At 46.9% G+C, this 20068-nt stretch overlaps 1 protein-coding gene across 3 annotated transcripts in view; it reads right to left on the bottom strand.

The window, feature by feature from the left end:
• Positions 1-20068, bottom strand: part of PLXNA4 (plexin A4) — a 467834-nt gene that overhangs the window by 64885 nt on the left and 382881 nt on the right. For all 3 annotated transcript variants that reach the window (XM_062634250.1, XM_062634251.1, XM_062634252.1), the window contains exons 12-16: positions 19077-19267; positions 13360-13511; positions 12346-12463; positions 7110-7246; positions 5315-5482 (exon numbers count right to left, since the gene is read on the bottom strand). In XM_062634250.1, the coding sequence (XP_062490234.1) occupies positions 5315-5482; positions 7110-7246; positions 12346-12463; positions 13360-13511; positions 19077-19267 (766 nt within the window). The remainder of the gene's footprint in view (positions 1-5314; positions 5483-7109; positions 7247-12345; positions 12464-13359; positions 13512-19076; positions 19268-20068) is intronic.

Genomic DNA, 20068 nt, shown 5'->3' on the forward strand with positions numbered 1-20068 from the left:
CATAAAACTGTTCATTTGCAGGAAATCCACCAGTCATTGCCCTTTGTGTCTGCAGCTGAACACCCAGTCATGGTCACTTCTCAACCAGGTTGGATCAGAGCCTGGTGACACATTGCTGTCCAGCAAAACAACAGAGGTGCCAAGACTATGAGCTTCCTGTCATGGTTTAACCCCAGCTGGAAAGTCAGCCACGCAGCCCGCTTGCTCACTCCCCCCTCTTCCTCCTTCCTCCTTCCTCCCTCTGCTCCTAGAGGGATAGGGAGGGGAATCAAAGAATGTAGCTCCCATGGGTTGAGATAACAACAGCCCAGTAACTAAGGTATAACACAAATCACTGCTGCTACCACCAATGATAATAATGATAAGGGAAATAACAAGGGAAGAGAATACAACCGCTCACCACCCGCCGACTGATACCCAGCCTGACCGAGCAGTGATCTAACCCTTCTGGGTAACTGCCCCCAGTTTATATAGTGGGCATGACGTGCTGTGGTATGGAATACCCCTTTGGCTAGTTTGGGTCAGGTGTCCTGTCTCTGCTTCCTCCCGGCTTCCCCTCCTCCCTGGCACAGCATGAGGCTCACAAAGTCCTTGGTCAGAGTAAACATGACTGAGCAGCAACTAAAAACATCGGTGTTATCAGCACTGTTCCCAGGCTGAAAGTCAAAACCACAGCACTGCACCAGCTACTAAGAAGGAGAAAAATAACTGCTACTGCTGAACCCAGGACACTTCCCTAATTTAACTCCTTATTATCCCAAAAGCTCTGAGCATAATCTTCTATCTGCAGACTCAGATAACTGCTGGACGTAATGCAAATCAAACCCAGATCAAAAGTATTAATGGAGCCTCATAAAATTCAAGTTACCTGCCAGCCCAGTGGGACTCTCTTTTTTTTTTTTTTTTTTTGCTATAGGAGTGAATTAGCAGTAATCTTTTCTTTATTGTCATGGAAAATGGCACTTGAGAAGGTTTTAAGCCAGGCTCAGTGCATTCATTCACTAATTTAGCAAAGCTGGTTTAGCAGCAAAGCAATCATTTATCCCTCAAAACAGCTTAGCCCCACAGCCAGGAGTGATGAATCAGAGAAGCACAGTGGATTTGCTGTAATGAATCATACCACATAGCAAATATACTGAGTAACAGCCTCCTCCATCCATCTCTAGATCCACGTGTCTTGACTAACTTATTTCTTGCTCATTCTCATGACTGGAGTTGGCTGCACTTTCATCCAGCTCTGTGTGGAGACATTACTCTAGTGCTTGTCTCCATCACGACCTGCTGGATGGAGCTCCACAGCTAACAGTTATCGTGCTTAAAGCTGTCCCCAGCACCCTGAACCAGAATGGGTAATACTGGATATTGCATCTTCTCTCTCTGTGCCCTCCTCTGAGGTTATGAACCTTCAAAGTGATTTGAAATTACACAAGAAATAGGATGAAAGTCGATTCAGCTGGTTAGGAAAGCTAAGGCTCAGAATTAAACTTGGCTAGGGATGTTAAGGATAACAGGAAGGGATTCTATAGATACGTAGTGAACAAAAGACAGACTAGGGACAAGGTAGGACCCCTCTGGAAGCTCTCTGGAGAACTGGCTACCCTGGGTTTGGAGAAGGCTGAGGTTCTTAATGGCTTCTTTGCCTCAGTCTTCACTGGCAAAGGCTCTGACCACATCACCCAAGTCTTGGAAGGCAGACGCAGGCATTGTGGGTATGATGACCCTAGGCCCACTGTAGGAGAGGATCTGGTTTGAGAACATCTTAAGAACCTGAACGTGCACCAGTCCATGGGACCTGATGAAATCCATCTGCGGATCCTGAAGGAGCTGGTGAATGAAGTTGCTAAGCCACTGTCCATCATATTTGAAAAATCATGGCAGTCAGGTGAAGTTCCTGACAACTGGAAAAAGGGAAATATAACCCCCATTTTCAAGAAGGGGAAAATGGATGACCCGGGGAATTACAGAGCAGTCAGTCTCACCTCTGTGCCTGGCAAAATCTTGGAGCAGATTCTCCTGGAAGGCATGCTAAGGCACATGAAAATCAACAAGGTGCTTGGTGACAGCCAGCATGGCTTCACTGAGGGGAAATCCTGCCTGACCAATTTGGTGGCCTTCTATGATGGGGCTACAGAACTGATGGACAGGGGTAGAACAGTTGATGTCATCTACCTGGACTTGTGCAAAGCATTCGACACTGTCCCACACAACATCCTTGTCTCTACATTGGAGAGACATCAATTTGATGGATGGAGCACTCGGTGGATAAAGAACTGGCTGGATGGCTGCACACAAAGAGTTGTGGTCAATGGCTCAATGTCCGGCTGGAGACCAGTAACAAGTGGTGTCCCTCAGGGACTGGTGTCAGGACCGGTCTTGTTCAACATCTTTGTGGGTGACATGGGCAGTGGGATTGAGTGCGCCCTCAGCAAGTTTGCCGATGACACCGAGCTGTGTGGTTCCGTTGATACCCTGGAGGGAAGGAATGCCATCCAGAGGGACCTCGACACGCTTGTGAGGTGGGCTGATGCCAACCTCATGGAGTTTAACCATGCCAAGTGCAAGGTCCTACACCTGGGTGGGAGCAATCCCAGGCACAGCTACAGGTTGGGCAGAGAAGAGATTCAGAGCAGCCCAAGGAGAAGGACTTGGGGGTGTTGGTGGATGAGAAAATGAACATGAGCCGGCTTCAGTGTGCGCTCGCAGCCCAGAAAGCAACCGTATCCTGGGCTGCATCCAAAGGAGCGTGACCAGCAGGTCCAAGGAGGTGATCCTGCCCCTCTGCTCTGCTCTTGTGAGACCTCACCTGGAGCATTGTGTGCAGTTCTGGTGTCCTCAGCATAAAAAGGACATGGAACTGTTGGAACAAGTCCAGAGGAGGCCACGAGGATGATCAGGGGACTGGAGCACCTCCTGTATGAAGACAGGCTGAGGAAGTTGGGGCTGTTCAGCCTGGAGAAGAGAAGCTGCATGGAGACCTCATAGCAGCCTTCCAGTATCTGAAGGGGGCCTATAGGGATGGTGGGGAGGGACTCTTCATTAGGGACTGTAGTGACAGGACAAGGGGTAACGGGTTAAAACTTACTTAAACAGAGGAAGTTTAGATTGGATATAAGGAAGAAGTTCTTTACTGTGAGGGTGATGAGGCACTGGAATGATTTGCCCAAGGAAATTGTGAATGCTCCCTCCCTGGTTGTGTTCAAGGCCAGGCTGGACAGCGCCTTGGGTGGCATGGTTTAGTGTGAGGTGTCCCTGCTCATGGCAGGGGGCTTGGAACTGGATGATCTTGAGGTCCTTCCCAACCCCAACTATTCTATGATTCTAAGATTAGGGCCACAGAGATGCTGCAAGGGCTGGAGCAGCTCTGTTCTGAAGCCAGGCTGAGAGAGCTGGACTGATTCAGCCTGGAGAAGAGAAGGCTCCTGAAGGGGAGACCTGAGAGCAGCTCCAGTGCCTGAAGGGGCTGCAGGAAAGCTGGAGAGGGGCTTTGGACAAGTGCCTGGAGGGCCAGGCCACGGGGAATGGCTTGAACCTGCCAGAGGGGAGACTGAGATGAGCTCTTAGGCAGAAGCTCTTCCCTGTGAGGGTGCTGAGGCGCTGGCACAGGGTGCCCAGAGAAGCTGTGGCTGCCCCATCCCTGGCAGTGTTCAAGGCCAGGTTGGACACAGGGGCTTGGAGCAAGCTGCTCTAGTGGAAGGTGTCCCTGCCCGTGGCAGGGGTTGGAGCTGGAGGAGCTTTAAGGTCCCTTCCAACACAAACCATTCTATGACCTGAGGCCAAGCAGAGAAAGTTCTTATGCTGTAACTTTCCTGGGGAGAATAGGGGAATTCACTCTCCTGGGCTGTCAATCTTGCACCTTTTAACCAGCCTTGAACTCACTTTAATAAGGAAGGGAGTGAAGCAATTTCTCCTTTCACTGATAACTTGAACTCTGCCTGAAAATAACCTCCCCAAATGGAAAATCCAGACACTAAAGCTTCCAGCCCAATGCGCAAAGATTCAATCCGGCTGAATCAGTAAATTCCTTCATGGAAATTAAACACACTAATTGATTTGTGAAAACAGCTTCTGGATGGGAGCTGAACTGGGGGGATTTACAAGCCCTTCTCCTAATCCCCAGCTCCTTCTATCAGTCTGGTTTGACAGGGAAGCAGAGAGCTGCTGTGGATGAATGAGGGGACACTAAGATTTCTTATTTTGTACCTTTTCCAAGGGAATATCAGAGCATTTAATGGCCAATTTCTCTCTACCCAAGGCCATTTCTGCAGGCTTCTGAGAGCATTTGGGTGTCGCTTTGACGCCGTGCACAGCCAGGGCAAATGCTCCTCTCAGACACCTTCATGTGAGCCCTCTGAATTCACCAAAGCAGCATAGATGGAGTGAAGAGAAACAGGGATGACTAACGAGGAGAAAGGCTGCTTGATGGGGCAGGGTCCAGGGCTCCCTTTCTACTTCATCTCAGGAGCAGTCCTGAGGCTTCCAGGCATGACAGCCAAATAACCAATGCTTAGTCCTTAGCTAGCAAGTCCATGAAGGCTGTGGGAAAGGTAGGAATTGCTGCTTTCAAACACAAGGGAGAGTCACCTCTGTAAGCACAGTTATTTGTACCTGGGTTTAATAGGTCGTTGACTGGTCCTGCTGGCATGCAAAGCTGTGGACCCAGCCCAATGGGGCCTGAAACACAGCCATGACCAGAAGCATTAGGAATTGCAGCTTTTAGGGGTACAAATGTGTAGTTTAACTAGCCCCAGTGGTCTGTAATAGCACTCAGACAGGGAGAATCTTGGTGCTGGAGAGAAACCCTGGACTGCAGTAAAGAGGGAGAAAGCTTCAACAATAAGTTGGAGACTTCATAGAATCATAGAATGGTTTGGGTTAGAAAGGACCTTAAGATCATCCAGTTCCAACCCCTGCCACGGGCCCAGACGCCTTCCATTAGAGCAGCTTGCTCCAAGCCCCTGTGTCCAACCTGGCCTTGAACACTGCCAGGGATGGGGCAGCCACAGCTTCTCTGGGCACCCTGGGCCAGCGCCTCAGCACCCTCGCAGGGAAGAACTTCCTCCTTATATATAACCTGAATCTCCCCTATTTAAGTTTGAACCCATCACTCCTTGTCCTGGGCACGCACCTTCGTAATCAAAGCATGAAACAACCAAGACAAGCTTCTGGTGAGCATCTGCAGCTGGATGTTGCAAATCCACTTTTCAGTGAACACAATGCTTGGCAAGCACTTTTCTGTATCAAGGACCAATATGAACATACCAGTGTTGCATTAGAAAACCATGGGAGATCCATGGGGTGTCCATGGGATGCTTACCTGAAGATGCTCCACTCAGGCTCTATCCTCAGGATAGTTGGATCCTCTACATATTCATACTGCAACTCCTGATGTATCTTGGCCTTGTCCACTCTCACAGACACCTTCACCTTCTCAAAGCCTTCATCTGAGGCAGTAGTGTTACAGACAATGTACTTGGCCGATCTCCTGTGAGCAGAAGCAAGTAAATATAAGATAGATGCCACCAGCAGCAAAAAAACATGGTGCCAAAGAGAGACCAGCTACTTATTCTTATGTCCTGAGACTTTAACCTATGCGCTGTGGTAAAACTCACTGCTACAGGAATACGCTGTGAGTAGCCATTTATCTGAGGAAGTGACTTTGCCTTTTCACTACTTTAAATAAAACCCCAAAAGCCATAATCTCTCATGTCCCAGAGTGAAAACTGAACCCCAAGGGAAGTCCAAACCAAACCAGTCTCCGTAAGTATTTCTGTGTGATTAAATACATCATGGATGTTTCCTTCCTGCCTGCAGACATATTCAGCAGCAGCTCATAAAGAGGGGCGTTTGCACCTCAGCTTTCCAGTCTGGGGTAATAAAGTTAACTTTGCATTAGGACTCCAAGACTTGTTTAAGTGCAGTCTGCAGTGTGCCTGGGACCTTTTCATAGAAGGTACTAATACAGTGGGAAGCATTTTATGATTACACTCAAAGAGGATTCTACATAAACCTTTCCTTTTTGCCGGGGCTCAAAACCAGCTCCAGGTCTGAACATTCTATAAAAAGCCAAAAATCCAGGCTCCAAACACCTTCAATCTCCCCAGACTTGTGATTTGTAATGCAGCCTCATCTTATACTCTTAGAAAGCATAAAGCAGGGTGCATCCTTCCCTTGCAGCAAGGAACTCACTTCACTGACTGCACCCTCCAAATTCCCATGAAAGACCAAGCTCAATCCCAGCTAAAACTCCCCAATCTCTTCAATAAGCATCTCCAAGCAGCTGTGAGTCCCTCTTGGCCTTTTAAATCACAAGCTGTGACTTCACCCTCCTGAATTATAGATGCTAAATCACACCACAGCCATGACAGGCAGCTAAACAGGATCCCCACAGCCAGGGGAGGGAAGGGCATTGCCCCAAGTCAGTGGTCCCAGGTCTTCTGTGAATGAGCCCTTCTTCTGCCAAGCATATGCTGGGAGAAATGTGCCAACTTCATCTTCAGCCTCCACTGATATTGGCAGCGAAACGCATTGCACTGGGTAGTTTTGAGCTGCAGGAGCCCCTGGGAATGGGATTCAGGCTCATTCTCACAGGGATCAGGGAACATTCAGCAGGTAACACTGACATTAAGCCTCTCTGAACTGTGATTGAACAGGAGCCAACCCAGAGCTAAAATGTGGCAAATAATCCATTTCTTAGCACTACAGGACTATTCTGGGATAAAAGGGAGGTGTTTTAATTCTTAGAACCGATGTTGTCAGATTTTCTTTGACACCTCAGCTAAAGGCGGGACATGAAAATGGATCTTTTAAACAATGTAGTCCCTGAGCAAGTAGCAAAGAAAAGGACCCTGGAGAACTGTACTGGAATTTGACAAGGAGCCATGGAAAAAAGCACATCAAACACAGATCAAAACAACGAAATAAATCCTGTTCTCCCACCCCAAAACACGCACAGCAAGGATGTGCACGGTGCAGAATGCAGAAGTCCCACTGCTGAATGAATAGACACGGCCACAGACAAAGAAGGTGCCTGAGGGAGAGAGACAGGAGTGACTCGACTGTAATTGCTCACATCGACTGAGGCACGTACAGTAGGAAGGACCCATCTGTACCTGTAGAAGAGGCAGGGTTGTCGCCCAAAGGTCACGATGACATTACTGCCTGCGTTGAGGTTGTTGCCTGTTATTGTCACTTGGGTGCCACCCGACACTGGTCCCCGCTTTGGCTTGAGATCAGAGAGGGTCAGAGTCTGTGAAGGCAAAAGGTTGTGTTAAAAGCACAGTAGGGGAGCATTTTAGTGATGGAGAGAGGTAGGTACCCTCAGGGGTTAACCACGCATTAGGTGGACTTCAGAAGATGACCATACAGAGAAGCCTAGGTCAATGGAGGAGCCTAAGATTGAAACCAGTCCTATCATAGACGTGAATGCCAAGTTGGTGGGATGAATTCAGACCTAACCCCATCTGTTCTCCTCACCCCTGCAAAATTAGGACTGCCCTTGGCTACCCTTAGAAATACTCTGCTTGCAAAGTCAGTTCCAGGCCTGGAGCAGCTGGAGTCATGATCTCCCATCTCCACTGCTTGTCTGACACAGATCAGGTGTCATCTTTGCTATCATGCAACACCACCTCTGCAAAATAAACCGGGTCCTGAACTGGTTGACTGGATCTTGATGGGGACTTTCCACCTCCAAACTGTGGAGCTCACAAGTGATGAAAACATTGCTCTGAGCCCTACTGATCTGAGAAGGCAACATAACCTACTCTAAGGCTCCAGAGGGATGCCTAAAAGCTGCCAGTGTTCTCATGGGCTTTGTCCCTGGGGAGGAGAAGAGCTGTGGTTCAGCAGTGCATGTGAGCTCATGTCTTGCCTCTCCCACATGCCCACCTCATGACCCCAAATCTTTTCCTCTTATCAGACCTGGATGCTGAGACAGTCTAGTATTCAGGAGTGTCCTGCACTGCTACAGCATGGTGATGCTCATGTTGAGATGTACTCTGAAATGCTACAGCCCCAAAAGGAGCACTGCTCACATGAACTCCTTTTTCTTTTCTCTGCTGGTATTCCAAACCTCTTTTCCAAACACAACACACTGCTGTATTAATATAGCAAAAAAAGAGCACAATTCCTTTAGGATCCCTGAATCTCAAACCTCTTTTTTTTTACCTCCCTTTTCTCCCTTCTTCTCCAAACCAAGATAAAACACTTGCATTCTGAAGGCACAGATCACCCTGTTACCACAATGCGGAGAGGAGACATCCATTTTCAGGGAGAAATTTGGAGTTACAGTTTATTTTTTCATTTGCATTTTAATAGAAAAACTTTCTATTCAGTCCCAAGTGAAAAGCTACTATATGCATTTAAATGAATATTATTTCCCCCTCCCTCCTCTTTAAGAACGATGACACAAATCCTTGAAGCTCTCAGCTCCTCTGAACAAGTAGGTGCATAGCGCAGTCACCTCACCGAGCTTTGGAAACCATTAATCCATGTTTAGAAACCCACCTGACACACATCACAGCTCCCTCTTTCACATGCAGGGAGCCCTCTCTGTCCCTGACCCTCTCTGGGTAATCATTTTGAAGACCAGCAGTAAGGTTTTGACTTTGCTTTGGTTCTAAATGCAGCTGCCTCATGGCGAAAGGGCTGAAGATGGAAATCAGACATATAGCTCTGCAGAAAGATCTGTTGTCAGAGCTGGACACTTCTTGTGGTTAAACTTGACTGGTTTTGACACGATGGGCTGGAAACTGCTTTTATACTTTTCCAATACTCTCTAACAGATATTGGAATGAAAGATGCAGGAGGAGTATGTAGATGCAAAAGAAAAGATGCTCTTCAGTGCTCCTCTTCATTTAGGGTACCAACTCAAGCCTTATTGATGGCCAGCCCCACCAGGACATTACTGTTGTTGTGAGGAAAAGGTTGAGAACAGCCAGCTTGGTGCACAACAGCTATGAACCATAGTGGAACACTTGAGTTAAAGATCCAAAGCCCACTCCTGGGTGGGTTATCTTCCCTCTCCTCAGAGGCAGACAAACACAGCCATGCCCTTTGAGGATCCTTGCAGACCAGATCTACCTCAGCAATGCTCTTTGCTAAAGCATTGCTGTGTCTCGTGCCAAGCTTACAAAAGGATTTGTGGCTCAGCTTTCAAAGTTGCAATAAACCATTAATTATTCACAGTGGCCTTCATAAATATTGCACAGTATGTTTGCAGTGAAACTCAGCCTCCAGACTATTGACCACTTCGTTGCTGGGGATGGAAAATGCAAGTGGGTCTGGTGGATCTGTAATAAGCTGAAGTGGTCAGTGACAATGAGCAAACCTTTCTAAGAACTTGCCTGCTTTCATCTCCTCCCCAACACTTCCCTTTCCTTCAGAACCTCCTCCAAACAAGCTGCCCACAGAGAAGCTGCCATCAGAACTGTGTTTAAACTGACCTCATGGTGCATATAAAGACCTTGTTCCCACTTCTTTCCTCCTGGGGACAAGGGCAGAGCAAGATGTGACAAACACAGTATGTGTACCTGTGTTTCCCATCTATAGGTTCAATAGTAGCAGTGGGAAGGGAAAGGTGGAAGGGAGAGCTGTTGCAAATGCTGTCCTGGAAGAGGATTTTAGGAGCAGAGACAGAGGAGTTCCAATCAGAGTAACCCACATCACCTGCACTGAGCCTAATATTCTCATCCAAAGCCAGTATAAAAAGCAAACTTGCTTGAGTATCTGAATTGAAAAGTGAAGGGAAACTTCTTATTGATTGAAAGACTATGGAAATTATCATAACAACAAAATGAATAGCTTAAAATAATTATTCTCATTTAGATCATTATAAATTTCATTTCATTGTAGATTTCATTTAAGCCTGCAAACAAATGCTTTGTTTCCCTTTTGGCTTTACTGTGCTTTCTAATGCAATTTGCATTTTTGATCACAGATGAGTTTAAAGCAAACTAACAGCATTTTGAGTGTAAAAGTTCTGGCCAGAAATGTGGAGAGGAACTCTTCTAACATCTCTAAACTAAGCTGCCTTTTTAAAACACTGAAATGAAATACTCTGCTGAGTTCAACAAAACATCACCTCTTAGTTCTTGCAGGAGAAGGGAAGACTGAACCTATTGGCCAAATGTGATCCTGTTTTGCTACCAACCTTTTGAAAAGCAATTTTCCACTGGATTTACCATGCATCAGAAAGTGACATTTATCTCCCATGTGATGCCCTTCCTTCGTTTTCAAACATCTTCCTTCCCTTCAAGCTGCCACCCACTGCTGCAGGATGCCAAGGTACCTTGCGATGCCTTGGCAGAAGCACTGAAGAAAACCAAACCACACCAACAAACACAGCTCCTGCTATGAAAGCAATGGATGCAGGAAAGAGCATGCGATGGGCAGGCTGAAGAGCATCTGTATTATTCTCTCTAGCATGAAGATATTGAGGTATTCAGCAGAGAAAACCCTGCTGACTTCATGTTCATGCACTGCTGGGATAGCTGGCAGCAGGAAAAGGCAGAGGGAAAAGCTGTCACCGATGGACACAGATGATCAACATTAGACAGTAATTCCAAGAGTAGCAAAGGTGATACACTGAAGTCCTGAAAGAGCCCTTCTCTATGCCCCATGGGGCTGTCTCTTAAGGTGTTTCTCTGCCCTGACCACTTGAGTGACATCGGAAAATACAAAGAATAGAGGAATTTCTGTAGCTCAAGGAGAAATACAGGATTTTGCATTCATTACCAGTTCCCTTTGCCTTAGAAAGATGCTGGGGCATATGAATACTGTCAGAAAGAAGCCATTCACTTGCAGGAGTTGAGAGCATTTGATGGGAACAAAGAAATCATGTCATCTCCAACCTGCACAGACCAAGGCCAGGCAATGCTTGCATGTCCCCAGCATGCCTGCATGTCCCCCTGAGGACAAGGGGCCTTTGAGGAACAAGCAGGTCTCTTGGAAAAGAGCATTGTTAGAAAGGAGCAAAAAACCCAAGTTGAGTGTACAACGTGTTTGGCTCTCCTTTTCTCTTTCACTAGAGCAAAGAGACAGTGTCCAGCTGAACTTGCACCATTATAGGGTGGAATCGGGACCAGAGCTCCTCTGACTGCTTTGCAAGCTGATGGCCCAACAGACAGCACAACAAGCCAATTTGCCAGCCCCAGCAATCTAAATGGAGGATTATGACTGTTCTCCAAGTGCCATCAGCATGAGCTGAGTGGAACTTTTGTGTGTCACCATCCCTAGGGACTTTTGACGATCTCCAAATTCCTTATGGCTAAGGCCTCTCTCCAAAACACCTACCCTTAAAAGCTACTTCCAGTTTAGCTTGCTGGTATCTGTTGTTTTACCACAGAGCATCCAAAACAGTTGCCCACTTGCACTGAGCCTCAGTGATGCTCTACAGCTTATCCACAGCCTGGCTGGTGAATCGGTCCCTCCTGAGTTAGTGCTGCTCCTAGACACCCAGAAGACCATCACACAGACACCTTGAATGCTACGTCTTGAAACAACCACCACCACTATGGTGACTGTAAATGGGAATTTACAGCAGAAGGTCATGGGCTTTGCACTGGCCCAACACCACAAGGTCTCAGGAAGCCTCTTGGGCTCACCACCCCTGAGCTGGGTGTCCCTGTGGTCACCACTGTCCCATAGCCAAGGGCCTTGTGCTCAACCCACCTGAGCTTAGGGCTGGGGACACTCAGCATGGCCAAGGGCTGCCACCCCAGGCAGGCTCTGCCCAGCAAACACCAACCCTTTGTGTGCCTGGGCTGGATACTGGGCAGTGCTGCCACTGGTGCTGGGGACCAAGGAGAGGAGGCAGGCAGGGGGGAGAAGGGGATGGAGATACCCCTGGGGGGACCCAAGAGTGAGAGGGAAGAAACCCCATGATGCACATCACACTCCTCCCAGGGAAGACCTCAGGATGATAATGATTCCTCCTGGAAGACACTGGTGCCTTCAGCTATAGGGCCTGAAGGGATACTGGTAGGGTAAGCATCGCACCATGGAAAAGTAAGGTACTAGGGAAAGGTTTCTTTTCCTTTTTCTTTTTTATAGCATTTTTTAACTATTAATGAGGATTTTCTGTACTAATTTGGACCATGACTGTATGTGACTGTACTTGGGCTAATAATTTGGACTATTATTAGACTGTTAAAACATTAATTAGGCAAGTTATTTTTGCTCCTAACAAGAGTTTGAAAGGAAATAAAAGGAATCAGTACGTTGCTGCACTCAGAACAGCAGTGAAGAGCTCAGAGGCTGAACGGGATCAAGGACAGTGGATAGATGTAGCAAAGGGGACAAAGGACTGAGGACCTTCAGGGCCGAGGAGAACGTCTTGCAGGAGCTTACCATAAAGTAGTAGAGGTGTGAAGACCTGGCCATGAACTCTGGTTTGCACTCGGCCACACAGATTTCCACAAATCCAGCATGCTGGCTGGGCTTGGCCTCCCCCATCTCACACACAATCCTGTGGAGAAAACGTGAATCAGAAGCAAGGTTTAAGGGATGGTTTGGGTAGGCTGGAATCGGAGCAAACAGCTCACAATGCTGGGGAATGGAGTGTAGACTTAAACCCCTCCTCTTCTTCCCAACCCAGGAACCAAACTGTGGAATAAGTGATTCTTTAAAGAGTAGTGGCTTTTGGCTGTTGGCCTTTGGTGGGACAAATCATGGAATTATAGAATCAGAATCATAGAGTGGTTTAGGTTGGAAAGGACCTTAAAGCTCATCCAGTCCCAACCCCCTGCCACGGGCAGGGACACCTCACACTAGAGCAGCTTGCTCCAAGCCCCTGTGTCCAACCTGGCCTTGAACACTGCCAGGGATGGGGCAGCCACAGCTTCTCTGGGCACCCTGTGCCAGCGCCTCAGCACCCTCACAGGGAAGAGCTTCTGCCTAATGTCTCATCTATATCACTTCTCTTTCAGCTGGTGTAAATGATCAGCTGGTGTAAATCGGCGTAGTTTCACTTAAATATACAGACAAATGCTGGGCTGAGGTCTGACCCCAAGGGTCCACTGTCCTCCAGCCTTGCATGGTGGGACAGCTTTGCAGCTGTAAGGCTTAATGATGTCTCCTGCATGTGGAAAGCTGCTTTCTGGGACTCCTGCCCCCCAGACTCGAACTGAACATCCTTGTGTTATGTGAAAAACAGAGGATAATTTCAGGGCATGTGCCATGAGGATTATCTAAATGTACAATCCAAACATAGTAATAAATGGATTATTATTGCACTAAAGGAATGGCATCTTCCATTCCTCACTTCCAAGGATGGCTGGAATGGACTCCTTAGAAGACCCTACAGTTAGCAATGGCTGTTACTAGGTGTGCTGTGGCCCACTGTCTGCCACACACCCAACTTACTGCTCTGCTGGGATGTACCCTTCCACCAGCGGTTTGCACTCAACTCCAGCCACCTTGACGTGAGATGCAATATCTCTGAACTCCAGCCCCAGGTTCTCCCCACGGATGGTCACTTTGGTCCCACCTTCACGAGGCCCCGTCACTGGGTTGATCTGGAGAAACAAGCCAAGACAAAGGAGAATAATGAAACTACCTATGTAAAGACATCAGTATCCTCTCAGGTGAAAGAACAGAGGATATCAAGTCTCTTTGTGACCTCTAGAGACATTCATAGCTATGAATGCTGAAAAACTGAGGGAACAAACCTGCTCCAGATACATTACTTGGTCCAAATATATATCACACATGCCTCAACTGTCTGCTAACTACTTGCAATACATCCAGAGATGAGTGTGAGATGTTTTCTAGGTGAATGGGGGGAGTGTTTTCTGATCGTGCAGCTGAGCTTTGCCCTTTATAGACAGAATCATAGAATTGTTAGGGTGGGAAAGGACCTTAAGATTATCTAGTACCAGTGAGCCATGGAAAGACAGCAGAGGGGCCTGGTGGAAAGAAATGGGAGAAAGAACAAGAAAAGAGCACAAACAGTTTCATCCAGTCACTTTCAATCCTAAATTCCCAGCCCAAAGCACATGGAGCTTTTGATCTGTTCTGGAGGAAGCTGGTGGTCATGCATCACAAACTCAACTGAACATGCCCACCTGAAAGAAACAGCTGAGACAACATAAACAGCATGTCAGATTAGGTATGGGGTAGGTGGAGGGTCACTGAGACAGCAGCAGTTGCTGTGTGCCAACATGTATTTCTGAGAGAGCTCCAAACGCCCTAATGGAGAGCTTAGGCCAGGTGAAGAGATATGGGAGCTTGGACAGCTTATTTGTAGGGTAGACAGCCCCTGAGCCCCAGCATGGATGAGTGGCTGTCCCAACCATCCCAGTGGCTTGTGGCATGACGTTTGCATCCCAGTCTGGACCTTCACCAGACCCTAGCAGGGGTAGGATCGCTGTGTCTTGTGTTGAGCAACAGAGCCAAAGCACCACCTATCCTCCAAAGTTCAGCTCTCCCTCCCACTGCAGGGCCTCACCCAGAGCTGTCTATCTCTGTGGAGTATATCTGGCCCGTTCTGCATCACGTCCATCACCTTTGTTCAGAGCCAAGTGGAAATGAGCATCGGAGCTGAATTGAACAACACATAAATCATGGGGCTGGCCCTTAATTCTCGCAGTTCTGCACTTTCAATTATTCACTGTGCCCAAATGCTTTGCCATACAACTGGTTAGTTGAAAGGGGTTTCAAATGTTGCTTTCAAAGGGTATTCCCTGCTGCCCACTCTGGCTGTGATCTGCCAGCATTGGCAAGGCTTTCTCTGCAGTGAGGAAGGGGAATTCCCTGTCTGAGGTCCCTACCCACTGTCCAATGGTTTTGCCAACTGGGAATCTCGGCCTGGCAACAAGACCCTTGCATGGCAGTTGGACTGGAAGGGAAAATTGAGGCACTGGCACAAGCTTGTGACCCCTTTCCAGCGCTGAGGCTGGCACCAGGGTTAGACTGATTTCCACACATTTAGAAGGTCCATCTGTAATACAAAGGAGATACCTTGACATCTTTAAGAGATATTTTAGTTTAGGATACTTCATTTCAGGCATCATGAACGACCTCCTGAATGTGTCTTTGACTATACATGGAATCAACAGGGGTTAACACATATATAGCACAGATGATCGCAGACAAGCCCTTGGACCTGTAGCGTTGTGTTCCATATACACAACCTCTGCAGCACAAGATCCCTGCAGCACCATGGTCTCAGGTCCAAAAGCCACAAATACCACTTGAGCCAACAAAATCAGAACCAGGGCAGGTTTATCCCTACTCCAAAAGTCACCAAGATACTGAAGACCTAAAAAGAAAATAGCGCAACATTCATAAATCTGAGAGATGAAATGGTCATTTGGGTTGACTTTGACCTTTGAATGGTCTGTGGTGATGAGATTGGTGGAAAAGTCAAAAATGGATAAGAAGAGGAGGAAAGAGAGAGGCATTTGTGGTTATTGTCCATGAAATGAAGAAGGTATCTTTAAAAATTAGGATGGAAAGGAAATTTCTATTCCAGGAGAAACTAATCCCGGTTGTCTCAGCTGGCGACCCAACACTGAAAACTTCCAAAAATGAGAATTCCAAAATATTTTTGTTCTGAATCATTAATAAATATCTATTCAAGCAAAGTTTTTCTGTTTGAAATACCTCTTTTGCTGACATTAGTTAATGTTCTCCTGATAAATCACTATATGAATGATGTTGGAAGGCTACAATATATCACCATACCAAATGCAATCTAGTAAGTACTCAAAATGAAAAAGTTAAACAAAAAGATAGACTTAAAGTCCTATAATTTGTTTTAACTTCCTTATATATTTGCAAGAATTCCCCATGGAATGCTTTGATTCAGTTTTGCTGTATTAAACCTGCCATCAAATGGCTTTTACTTGTTCTAGTAAGGTAGGTGTCTGGTAAGCTAGATCCATGGTTAATTAGGGCTCACCTATGTTTGAAAGAGCTTGCTAGCATGGGCTGTACATGTCATAGCAGGGCAAAAGAGGATTTTTTCTCTTGTATGACTAGCACCATTACCCTGAATAAAAGAAAAGGTAGCAGTGAAAAGGAACATCTTGCTGGAAAGACCCATTTCTTTGGAATTAAGGGTGATTTTAAGACCAAAGTTTCACTGCAGAAGTCACAAGCAACTCAGTGGTGACATTATCATCACCCCTCTTCTATTTCTGTGTAAAGCATGAGATCTTTATAAAACCTTGCTATGACACAAAAAGCATCAACAGGGAACTTTCCAGAGTGAAGCCAGCAAAACACCTCTGAACACCTCCACTGGGTGATTTTTGATTGGTAAAGGCCAGCTTCAAAACCCACTTATTTCTGTGAAACAGGAGGGCCTGGGATTCTCCCAGGAGCATGTGGGAGATGTCTTAACCCCAACCCGTTGCACTCCCAGGGATGTGTACCAGGAGAAGGTGCTACCACTCTGTTTCACAGCAAGAGAGAAGGAGCCTGTTTCTACCACGAGTGCAAAAATATGGAACAAGTCCTGTCAATTTGGGAAAGGAAAACACAAGAAAGGATACAAACGGTGCCAGGAAGCCTCAGCTTTCTCTTGAAGACCCAGAGCTGCGACACTGCATTACCATTGACACCCTCCGCTCATATCACCCCAGTGCTCGAGCTTGGCACTCCTAAAGGAGGTTTTGGGGCAGTATAAATGCAAGAGCTAGTAAGTAAGTGCAGGTTATAGGAAGCTCTGCGCTGGGTATGTGTGTGATCGTGTGTAAGTGTGAGTACATGTGTTGTTTCTCCTCTGCCTGCACACATACGATATTGCCCTGGATCCACTCCAGTATATGCATGCTCTTACCAACTGCCCCAGACCTACCATTAGCTGCAATATATATCCAGTCACTTGAGATTACTTCCAAGCTAATGGCTCAGAAAAAGACTTTCCAAGAGCTACTTATGATTGCACCAGACAGCTGGAATATTTCATAGGCGAATATTGCAATGATCTGTTTGCGCTTTGGGAGCTGTTGGAGGAAATGCCAGCAGAATTAGAGCTATGTCCCCTCTGCAGCTGTAGGGTGGAGAATGAGTGCTTTGCAGTACATAAAGAGACTGGAGATGCAGGTTTGGGGTTAAAGCATGATAGAGAAATGTGGATGGACCTTCAGGACATCACACCACTGCATGGTCCTTGTGTTTTGGACTTCTGCTTTAGTTAGTCATCACAGAATCATAGGATGGTTTGGGTTGTAAGCAATCTTAGAGATCATCTTGTTCCAACCTCTTGCCATGTCAGCTTCCTAATACCAAATTCTATGAATCTGTGCAAAATTTCTGACTCTTTCTCAAGGTTTGAGAATCTGCAAAGATTCAAAGGAAGTTTTCCTTATTTTCTAACAGTTTTCAAGACCTCAAAGCTGAACTTTCAGATTGAGCTGCTCATTCTGTCTGTCTGGATTTGGTTTCACAGCTTCAAGTGGTTTTGGTGGGCTCAAAATACCAGCATCAGATAAATCCAAGCATGGTGGAAACCTCCACCTTGGAAACATTAGAATAAGCCTGGCACTCCAGCAGTCCAACCGAGTACCTTGGGGACAATCCCCCTTATTTGGGACTGATGAATGACAGGAAGATGGACCAAAACACAGTAAGAGGGGTTACTTCCAGTGGCATCTGGGAATAACAGATTCTACCCAGCCTCTGTTTTCACATGCATGGACATTGCCTTAGGACTTGTCTATAACATGCAAACATTTTGATTCTTAACCAAATATAACTGAAAATCATTTCTTGCTTTCTAGGAATATAACCCACCCGATTATTCTTATTGAACCTGACCATGGAGGTTGGATTTTCCGCCTTTACATATCCCCTTACCTTCTCTGTCTCATTTTCCTCCTTACTTTCCCCAGACTAAGTCCCAAGCCACCCTGAAAAGGAACTCACGTTAACTAAGACATGGTGACTGAGAAATACTTACAGAAGGAGGAAGTTGATAAGGATGGAGCGCTAATTTTCAAGGCTCAGATCTGCCCTGCTGTGTGCCTTGTGACCATGAAGATGGTGCACATCATGGCAAAGCATCCTTAGACAGCAGACAAAAATCCCTTTAGACTGCAGGAATGATTTGCCTCTCTTGCTTTCTCCCCCTTCCTCTGCTCCTTTTCTCTGTGGTCTTTCTATTCTTGTACCTCCTCTTTGTACCTATCCCTCAGCTCTTCCTTTGTCACAGTCAGCACAATAGGAAACCTGAAGAACACCATTATCCTGCAGGTCCTTCCTCCAAGCCTGGCCTTCATTCTCTTCATCACTTAATGGGACAGTTCCAAACTGTGTGTAGTCCAGGCTTGATCTTGCCTCCTCCTTGAGCCTTCAAAGGGGGAAAGCTGACAGCTACACAGGCCTTTGTTTGCTCTATGGAGATTTCTTTCAGCATGCAAAGTCAGCCAGGAAAACAGAAGAGCATTAGTCTGATGAAGTCAGTGGAGTCTTGTACACTAACATTGTCCATGTCATGCTGCCAGAAAGCATGAACTACAACCTGCCCCCTTCCTTGACCTCCTGTCAGCAGAGCACAAACCACTCTGGGATCATTTAACATCTCCTCCTCAGCCAGGCTGGCCAGAGAGGCTGTTTCAAGACAGTTGGGCTCCTTTGATTTCCCTCACATTGCCCATTTGGGATGCCCTGGAGCATCTTGTCTCACCTTTAGCGGCTCCTCTAGAAGCCCAAGGTCTCATGAAGGCTTTATGTCACATCAACCAGCCCTGTGTTGGCAGGTCAGATGCTATGGGGCTCCAGCAGACTATATACTAGTGATTCATGTCCACATTGACTACAGTGGGATTCTGATGCCCTGCTTAGATGCTGGAGATACCTGAAACTGTGTGCCCAACTTTGAAGGCCACCATAGCCTCCCATGGCTTTGAAGGCCACCATAGCCTTCTGGACTAGCATCAGGACTCTGATGCCCTGCTCAGATGTTGTAGATACCTGAAAACTGTGTGCTCAACCATACCCTCTCTAAAGGTGCCTGTGGCTTTGCTTGACCCAGCATAACTCAGCCCTCATCAACCCAAAGAGAAAGCAGTAAAATAACCCAAGGAAAGGGTACAAGAGGGAATACCCCAACTTCTTGCAGATCCATGACTTACATCCGTGATCTTGGGGTTGGTGCATTTGCCCTTGGTGCTGGAAAGCTCCAGCCACTGGCTGTCCTGGGCTGGGCAGTGCTGCTTCAAGGTGCACTGGTTCTGTCCCTCACACCAGCCGCACTCGAAGTCTGGGTCAGCTTTAAGGCAGAGTCCGCAGCTATCCCGCATGGCCCCACACTTGTACAGGTGAACTGCAGGGACAGGAAAAGAGAGAGGACTTCAGAGATGCTGATAGCACAGAACAGTGGTGGGATGAAGGCAGAATGAAGAGTGAGAGAGGGGAAGGTGCTCAGTGATGCATGATGGGACCTCTCCAGAGGGATGAATAATTGGGGGAAAAATGTTTATATCCTTCTTGAAATTATAGAATTATTTGGGTTGGAAGGGAGTTTAAGATTATCCAGTTCCAACACCTTGCCATGGGCAAGGGCACCTTCCACTAGACCAGGTTGTTCTAAGCGCCATCCAGCCCCATTGAACAGAAATAAAACTGCAGTTGTCAGAGTTATTTCCTCATGAAAAGGGTATTTGGAAGCTGAGAGAAGATAGCAGTGTAAACATGGGCTGTGCCATTCTGCTGGATGCCAGGGCTAGACATGGGTCTCCAGCCTCTTGTGTTTACTGTGTGGATTTAACCTTCAAGAGCCACTGTTTTGGGGAAGTACCATGCAGGATGTTTTGCATCCAGAGTGGCTGTTTAAGACATCAGAGAAAGACCTCACAGAGGTGGGTGCAGGGGGAGAAGGACAGGAAGGGGTCATGCCATGGGGAGAAGAGCTGCCTTCTGTATTGCTCTCCAGCTTCAATGTGGTGTTGGTGAAAACCTCACCCACCACCCCTCAGCGTGAGAGTGGGTTTGAAATGGTGTGAGAGTAACAAGGGAGTACCTAATTGGGAGAGATGGAGTGGAAGAAGATGTGGAAAGGGTCCAAGAAAAGAGAAGGTAAAGCAAGGGAGGGAGAAATGTCTGAAGGATGGTGATATGAGAAGAA

The sequence above is a fragment of the Pezoporus occidentalis genome, unplaced genomic scaffold (assembly GCF_034315485.1).
Source record: "Pezoporus occidentalis ecotype Australia unplaced genomic scaffold, CSIRO_AGI_Poc_V1 ctg42, whole genome shotgun sequence".
Lineage (NCBI taxonomy): Eukaryota > Metazoa > Chordata > Aves > Psittaciformes > Psittacidae > Pezoporus > Pezoporus occidentalis.